Below are 9,441 nucleotides of genomic sequence, written 5' to 3'. Positions count from 1 at the left end.
TATTGAACTGCAACCCAATCATCACAAATACGGCAGAAGAACTATTGGAACCTGCATGGACCCAAGATTCTCACAATAATCAGTCAAGTTTGGTGAAGGAAAAATCATGGTTTGGGGAGTGATAGATCTGCAGAGTGGATGGCAACATCAACAGCCTGAGGTATCAAGACATTTGTGCTGCCCATTACATTACGAACCACAGGAGAGGGCTAATTCTTCAGCAGGATAGCGCTCCTCATACTTCAGCCTTCACATCAAAGTTCCTGAAAGCAAAGAAGGTCAACGTACTCCAGGATTGGGAAGCCCAGTCACGAACATTATTGAGCATATTTGGGGTAAGATGACAGAGGAGACATTGAAGATGAATCCAAAAGAATCTTGATGAACTCTGGGAGTCCTGCATGAATGCTTTCTTTGCCATTCTAGATGACTTTATTAATGTTTATTAAGTTATCTGAGTCATTGCAGAGATGTATGGACAGTCGTCCAAGCTCATGGGAGTCAAACACAATATTAATTCTTTTTCCACTGCACCATGACTTTATATTCTATACTGTACATTATTTCTGCTAAGTGACAATACTTTTGTCTAAGCAAAGTCAGACCTTGCTGCCCTAATTAAATAATAAAAATCAAGGCATGATCATGTTTTATTTAGCTAAAATAGGCATCTAGAGGGCTTTGCATTTCAAATAAGCCACATCTGATACCAAATGATCAACTAGATGTCAAATTATTATTTGTTGTTCCTAAAACTTGAACTTTTGTCTGGTAGGGTATCTATTGCATTATATAAAAGAATCCAATGCGAGTTTGCAATGATTGTCATCACAGATAGCTTTTTATTTTCAGCTTTTAAATAATATAATAAATACAATAATTAAATTTTTTTTTAATTCTCTTTATCAATGATAAAATTAAAGCAAGCTTTCCTTCACTTTGTATACACTTGTTTCTTGCAAAATTCTATTCAAATGTTCATTATTTTTGCTGTTAACAAAATAACTCAAAACATGTATGTGTGACAGTTAAACATTTGGTTTATTCATATTTTTTCATAGACTTTCACAATTGTCGTAGTAGTATGTACGCTATCAAATACAAAACGATTGTTAAAACAACATACACAACTTATATTATCTAGTCATTTCAAAACACACAATACCAAATAAACAAACAAACAAAACAGCATCAAAGGAGCAAAACATTTATAAATACACACTCAATACAAAATCATAGAACCATAAGGTGAAAAGATGAAACTGAAGTCAGTCAAATAACACACACTCCATTCCGGTTTAGCAGTCTAGGAAGTTTGCAGCCATGAGCAGTTCTAGGGCAATCTCAGGAGCAATGGGGAATTCTGGGATTTCTGTTGAGCTGTTGGTGTAGCGCACTTTATAGGTAAAATACATGCAAACTTTGGAGAGGACATGAGACGGGATCTCCCGGAAGTTCACCTCATTGGTTTCATTTTCAGCAAACTGACCTTAAAGAAAAACAAAACGTTACAGTTTCCTCCTTCAATGGAAGAACTTCAACATAAACAAATGTTGCTCTGCCTAATACAGCCAACACATGTCCAGCAAAGACATTTGTGTTAAGCTGGGCAACGTTCTTCAAAATTGATTTCTTCCTAAGATGGTTTTGATAGTTGGTGATTTGATATGATCAAATCACTTGCTTGTACTTTTCAAAACACATTCAGAGGCTTGTGCACAAAGCCACTTTGGGTTTTTTTACCCAGGTAAGTTCACAAGTAATGACAACTACCAAACTCTGAGTTTTTAGGCACAATATGATGGGTTTTGAATAAACTAAATTGGCCGTAGTGTATGAGTGTTTCCCAGTACTGGGTTGCAGCTAGAAGGGCATCTGCTGTGTAAAACATATGCTGGATAAGTTAGGGGTTCATTCTGCAGTGGCGACCCCTGATGAATAACGGCACTAAGCTGAAGGAAAATGAATGGATGAACGAATATGGTGGGTTTGTTATGATCGGATTTCATTGCCATGGTAGCTTAAACTCCAGAGCAGGTTTTACTCTGGGTTAAAGATTGTGAACCTCAACAGGACCAATCAGCTGTAAGTAAAGTGACTTATCCATAATGAAACAAAGCCACTTCCTGTCCCAGTAATTAAAAAAACATTTGCCCCAAACTAAAACCTTTTGCACTGCAATAAATTTTGTACGATACAATAAATTGTAATTTGTTGCTAATAATTAAATTTATATTATAGGAATGATCATTATTTAGACTTTGCTAAATAGTCAAACAGCTTTAAAAACGACAGTTTTAAATTGAAATGTATATATAAATATTCACATATAGACTTAGTCAAAATTATTAGCCCTCCGGTGAATTTTCTATTCTTTTAAATATATTCCCAAGTGCTGTTTAAATGGAGAGATTTTTTTCAATACATTTTAAGCATAATAGTTTTAAAAGAGGAAATCACTTTCTACAGAAGAAAATTTTTTTACATGAAATACTGTGAAAATGTCCTGGCCTGTTAAACAGCACTTAATATTTTCATATTTACTATGAAAAAAATACAAATTCAGCACATTGGCTAATAATTTTGAAATTAACTGTATGTTTGCTTTAATTTATAATGCTTTAAAATGTCTTTTATTAAAATCAGTCGATTGACTTGAATTGATATAATAATATTTGCGTTAAGATGCCTTCTCAAACAACAACAGTGTTTATTTCTTCCCTTTAAATGTATTTAAAATTCTTATATTTCTGATAATGATGCATTTGTTAATCTTCAACAGAGAATTGAATCAAACTGTTGCTCTCATCTGACACATTCAGGTACATGTGATCCAGAGTTAATCACAAACTCTGGGTTAAACGCAGAGTTAACAGAGAAAGTTTATATCAAGTGCTGTAATGTGAAACCCCTTAACTGGATCTTAACCAGTTTTAAATTGTTTGGTTTTGTCAACCCAAAACTTACTCTGCAAGTAACTTATTCAACTCGTTTTGTGCTACAGACCACTAGGGGGCTATTTCAGAAACCAGGTTATGTCACATTTATGAAAAAATGTAAGTATAAGTAGACGGATAGCTTTTCAGTTCCAATACCTGAGGTAGCATTCAAGGTTCCATAGCAACTTATGCTTTGAATACCACTTTGGAGCAGGTTATGGTTCAGGGTTAATTAACCTCAGAGTTATAAATATTTCTTAAAGAGGACATTTGCCCCTTTTTGCAAAATATAAAATAAGTATCTTATGAGTGTGTTTGCAAACTTTCAGCTTAAAATACCCCACAAATAATGCTTTATAACTCTTTAAAACTGCCACTTTTTGTTTAGATCCAAATTGTGTCATTTTGGTGACTGTTGCTTTAAATTCAAATAAGACTATGATCTTTTCAAAAAGGGCAGAGCTACAAATGCCTGTGTGTCAGCATAGTGGCAGATTCAAAAACAAGACTAACATCCTACGATAATGTGGAAGAGATCATGACTAATGGGCGGGGCTTTCTCCCTCTGATGACATGTACAAAGGGAGAATGTAAATCAAAGTATTTCTGCAATCTGTTATTAAGAAGTGTGATCATAAAAAATAAAATGATTTTCACTATTAGAAACTGGTTATATTCACAATCTATTGCCACACAACTTTTTAAACCCCTTATAAAAGTGATTTTTTTGCATAATAAGTCCCCTTTATCACATTTTCCTCAAACTATTATAAAATAATGTTTATTTGTACTGTTATTTATTTATTTTATTGTCATTTATTGTGGTGGATCTGCATTATTTTTTGTAACAGGACACTTTCAATAAAATGTATTGTTTATATAATATTATCATAGAAATATATTTCACCTGATGGCAAATATAGAAGCAAGACCAATCAACCATTAAAAATTTATAAACCTATTCCTTGTCCTGCAAGCACAGGCTCTCTGTATTTTAATCGATCAACCCTTCATTTATTGTATAACTAGCATCTAGCAAATAGTATTAATAGTTATTATAGTTACAAGTGCACACAAATTATATAACAGATTCGTAACGGCCATGCTCTCAACTGATAAAATAGTATACATTTTAATTAATTTAAAGGGCACCTATGGTGAAAAATCTACTTTTCAAGCTGTTTGGACAGAAATGTGTGTAAGTATAGTGTATAAACTGTCATATTGGGGTGAAATAAACACACCCAGTCCTTTTTTTCAAATTTCACAACAAAAAAACGGTGGACCAATTGGAGCGGTTTTCAGATTGACCGCAACTTTACGTAGGAGCGTCGTCCCCCCGCCCACCAATATTGATTGACAGCTGTGCATTAACATGTCCGGTAGTCATGTGTATAATCATATCAACAAGAGAGGACGAGCGCAAAGCAGCAGGGAATAAAAAGTGTGTTCAGTTCGCTAGGTTCATCAATCATCATCAAACGTGATCAAGAGTGAGTTTTACAAGTTTAAAATGTTTCAAAACAGTGCATGTGTGTAATGAATTACAGCGATTCACTTCATCAGCACAGCCGCATGTCAGAACAATTATAAAAGAAGATGCTTCAATCGCGGTTTGTGGATGTTAAATCGGGTTTATTTTGTACATTATCATAACAGATATTCATACAGCAGTGGATATTACCAGTATCATATCACATATGCGTGCAAAACGAGTGCAAAGCTTAACACACTCTCTCTCTCTCTCTCTGTGTGTGTGTCTGCTGCGCTATGTGTGTGTGTGTGTGTGTGTGTGTGTGTGTGTGTGTGTGTGTGTGTATGTGTCTGCGCTATGTGTTTGTGTCCTCGCTGTGTGTGTGCGTGAACTTTGTAATGACATTGTGTGTGACTCATTGTTGCAAATCCACAAAAAAATGCATCAAATACTGATTGTTAAAGTTCTTACTGTAGTATTTCTCACACACGTTACATGAGAACTGCTTCCTGAGGCAGCCGAGGGCGGTGATTGCTGACAGGCACGTGGGAACGGTGGGCGGGGGAGGACTAGCCTTAAAGGGCCAGTACAAAAAAAACAGCAAAAACTTTTTTCCAGCTTTAATATAGACACTTCAAACAGCTATAATAAATAATCTGATGGGTGTTTTGAGCTGAAAATTTACAGACACATTCTGGGGACACAAAAGACTTATATTAAATATGAAAAAAGGGGTAACCTATGTGCCCTTTAATATAATATTAACAATAGTAATGTTAATAAAAATGTTAATATAAGATAAAAATCAATGTGTATCATTTAATGAACTGTTTTATCCAGTAGATCTTTTATGTCATTTTGCTCTTATGACTGATAACTGGATATTAAGTAAAATGATGTCATTATGCTGCTATCATGCCACCAGTCAATCACTGAACATTGTTGTTCATGGTTTCAGGACTGATAAATCAACATTCCCAATAAACATTAGCACATGCAGTGATCTCAGATCATTTAACCCACAATTAGCCACAGATCAGTTATCCAAAATGAAAAGATCCAGCATCTGTAAAATCATCTCAGATATTTTAAGTGAGGTAGAAAAACAAATTCCTAAACTGAAACCATGAACAGTAAACGAAGAAGATCAAAAACAGCTTTCTGTGAAACTGAAAGTGCCTTATGAACTGAACCTGCTTCACACTGATGAAACTGCCTGTTTTCGGCATAAAGCTGCATTGATACAGTTTGCATTTTATAAAGCTCTATGCAAATAAAAATTACCTGACTTGCTTGATAACACTGAGATTTTAAAGCATGATTGATACTCACCAGGTCCACTCAACATAGCCTTGATGGTGCCAGAGGTTAAAGCGTGCTCTCTCTTTACAATAAACTCATGGCCATCGGAGGAGATCAGCTTCACATACATGGCATCTGGCCCCTCACATCCACCATAATTCCTCTCTTCAACATCTGCTGGAAAACAGTATTTGAACACTTAAGCCTCAAAATGCATTCGGGTTTCTAATAAACTGCATTGTTTTTCTTAATACACTTCACTATTAGAAGACACATCTTTTTTTTTTAATGAAAATGTTAGACATTATATTATGACTATATTTGTACCAATGTACGGTAAACCACATGTATTTTAATATATATATATGTATTTATATATATATATATATATATATATATATATATATATATATATATATATATATATATATATATATATATATATATATATATATATAACACATACACATACACATACATACAGGGCTTGACATAAGACAGACACTCCCACTAGCCACTTTGGCTGGTTGAAAAAAATGTCCCATATAATAATTCTTAAAAGCAGGGTTCGGCAATAAGGATGGTCCAATATGCATGCAAAGGTGATCTTAGAATTGAGAAGCAACACGACTGAAAAAAATAAATTGCATTCGTGCGAGCAATAGAAAGCAGGTGAATACCGAAAGCAGGTGAATACTGAATACCGCTTTAACCATTCTTTGAACAGATTATTTATGGGTCTAACGTTAACCATGTGTGTGTGATCATCCTTTCATTATCACACAGTATGTTTTTTTACCTGCTTTTATTTTGCGTTATTATGGTTAATTATAATTTTTTACAATAACATTGCTTTAATGGAAGATTAACTCCCCATTTATGTGTAGTTAACTGTTGATCTGGGACCTTTAGCCAGGACAGATTACGGTGCATATGTTTTGTTAAATAAAAAATATAGTATACAGCTATATTTTGCTTGTTTTGACACATTTAAATTTTGTGGCAAAGAAATAATTAATGGTTTATGTTTGGTGTAGTCAGAGATAAATTTGGTAAATCCTTCATTTTGAGCTCTAAAAATTATGTGAAATAAAAACTAATTGTAATACTATGAAACCATGACCCATTTGCTCATGATTATTGAGCAAGCTCATACACGACACACAAAAAACTGTGGCTAGTGAAAATGGTGAGTGGCTAGTAATGTTGGAAAACTATTAGCCACAGTGGCTGGTGATCAAAAAAGTTAATGTCAAGCCCTGTATATATATTTTTATAACTAAATTATGTCAATAAACGTGAAAAAAATATATATTTTCCTTGTGTGTGCCCTTTTCATCTCCAAATGTTTATTTATGAAAGTAAAATTAAATTATAATGTTTCAGAAAAACATAATCCTGCTGAATTGTACCCGTTTTGTTACTAATAAACATGTTGGTTTCACAAATTTGGACTGTGATTGAGCAACATTGAGCTGCTCATAAAATCAAAGGAATTTAATGTAGTTTCATTGTGTTAAAATTATAGCTGTTTTTTTATTATTAAAAATACATTTTAATGAACAAAAATGGTGCACTGATAAATTAAGTGTAATAATATCATGGTAAAACCATGACAGCATTTAAAGGTTTTGATTTGTTTTCACATTCACACAATATCTGGTTTTAGTTGAAAAATAAAAAAAAATTGCTTTGATTTGTAAACCAAAAATGTGTTAGTGTGGAGTTGGTGCTAAAAATATACCAAAGAAATGAGAAATAAAATGAATACAGACCCATTGTTTAACAGTCACTGTATTATTACACCTGCAAACAACAAAATAAAGCATTAGGATGGTTTTGATGGTGTACTGCACAAGAAAACAGAGAAATCATTATGAGTCAGCAAGTGAGCAGGGCAGAAAGCTTTAGTTAGAAAAAAAAAAAACTCGAGCAGCTAACAAGTAAATCATTAACAAAAACACGAAGTCTTACTAAAAACCGGATCGTTGCTGTGTATAGTCTATGCTGCACTTAATACTTCATGTCTGTTCTTATTACTTTAAACACTTAAGCACACTGTCACTGTGATAGTAAACAAAACTTATACAGACAATCTTGAATTAACTTGCATATTTCGCCATATATAATTACACATGTTCGTAGTGTGTTTTTTTAATCACATATCCAGACAATGTGGATAACACATGTAAAACCGTCGCACTTACCACGAACCTTAAACAGCAAAACAAGTTTCGAGACTCACACAGGCACTGGATATAACTGATTATTTCCGGTTCAAAATATGGTTCATAAATAAAAGTCCTCCGTTTTCTGGCGTATAATATTACATTTAAAATTAAAAACACGAAGGTTGAATTTCGCGTTAAGGATCATTAGAAATGCATTAACAAAATTTCTTAAAGGTACATGTTTTGCCACACGATAACGTTTTAACTATTAATTATTCTTTATTTGCTTGCTTAATTGCTCTTGTGAGTATATACGTACCTCAGAACTCAGTAAAGAGTAAACAAACAAATGCTATAAAACAATAAAATATTTTCCAAATCAAATTTGGGAAGATTTATTTTTATAATTGTAGGTTATAAGCTATAGCAGAATGGCCAACAGATGGTGCATCCTTTTTAAGAAAGAGAACGATCAATTAACAAATCTATATAAATCTAGGCCTAAATAATAATTTAATCTCATAATCTCATAATTTAATAACCATAATTATTCAATATGTTTCCACTTTAAACGACACTTTGGGTATAATTGCCTCCCGTAACTAGTGTCTGGATTTTGACAGAATGTTAACACTGTTATTGTATAGACTGTTTCTATCGTCATTCTATCGTCATTGGGGCAAACCATTATAAAAAGACTGTAACTACAGTATATTCAGTATTTCAGAATTTTCAGTGTTTTTTCATTCATGAATTAATTCTCTTTAACAATTCCTAGCATTGTCTTTTGCATGGTGTATTTAAGACAGGATATTTCTGAAATGCATTAGCTACTTTTTATGTTTAATGGGTAAAATGGGGTAAGAACTTGGTCAATTTATCTTATTTAATTTTTTTTAAATGACAAAATCTCAATATTTTTGACAAAAGGCTACACTTTCATTTCATCTGAATATATTCTGTAACAATATCAAAATATAATGTCATTTATTAATGACTCTGTGATTAATGACATTGTATTATCTTAAATTATATATATATATATATATATTTTTTTTTTTCTGTTAATGGGGGATTTGTGGACTCCTGATTTGTAATGGCTCAATGAGTTTTTTTTTTTATTAAAGTTATATTATTATAATTTTTACATTTCAGACATCTTTAAATTATTAAAATTATCTACTTCTATAATTGCCAATAAAATCTCTTTGTTAAGCTGCAAAATATTTTTTTTTTTACAATCAATGTTGTCAGAAAAGAGATCAAGGTCCCGTTAAGCAATTTGAAAGTGTACATAAACAGAAAACACTACGACAACTTTTAATTTTCAGATTTGTTTACATTTTACAGGCAAATGTGCAAATAGGGGTATGTTTGTAGAATATAAATGGCATCAAGCGCAGCTCCACGAAACCAACTCAGTGCAACCAAAATGGATTAATTTTAGTGATCTCTATAATATTGTATGAGTGATTTAGGATTTGGGGTCTCAAGCCTCAAACCACCTCACAGTCACAATACATGAAGAACACAGAGACTGTTTTATACTCTAGAT

The 9,441-nt window shown here is 32.8% G+C and overlaps 1 protein-coding gene across 2 annotated transcripts; it reads right to left on the bottom strand.

The window, feature by feature from the left end:
- Positions 1–1,022: 1,022 nt before the first annotated feature.
- Positions 1,023–7,571, bottom strand: eloca (elongin C paralog a). 2 transcript variants are annotated; one of them, XM_056451029.1, is made up of 3 exons: positions 7,491–7,571; positions 5,746–5,889; positions 1,023–1,489 (listed from the first exon to the last, which is right to left on the bottom strand). In XM_056451029.1, the coding sequence occupies exons 1-3, from the start codon at positions 7,492–7,494 to the stop codon at positions 1,299–1,301; spliced, it is 339 nt and encodes a 112-aa protein (XP_056307004.1). In that variant the 5' UTR covers positions 7,495–7,571; the 3' UTR covers positions 1,023–1,298. The 2 variants fall into 2 exon arrangements, with proteins under 2 accessions (XP_056307004.1, XP_056307003.1); XM_056451028.1 differs by having other exon boundaries at positions 5,746–5,892; positions 7,491–7,522.
- Between the last annotated feature and the right edge of the window lie 1,870 nt (positions 7,572–9,441).

Source organism: Danio aesculapii, chromosome 24, assembly GCF_903798145.1.
Source record: "Danio aesculapii chromosome 24, fDanAes4.1, whole genome shotgun sequence".
NCBI classification, from domain to species: domain Eukaryota; kingdom Metazoa; phylum Chordata; class Actinopteri; order Cypriniformes; family Danionidae; genus Danio; species Danio aesculapii.
Note: the sequence above shows the minus strand (reverse complement) of the source record. Positions and strands in the feature narration are given on the sequence as shown.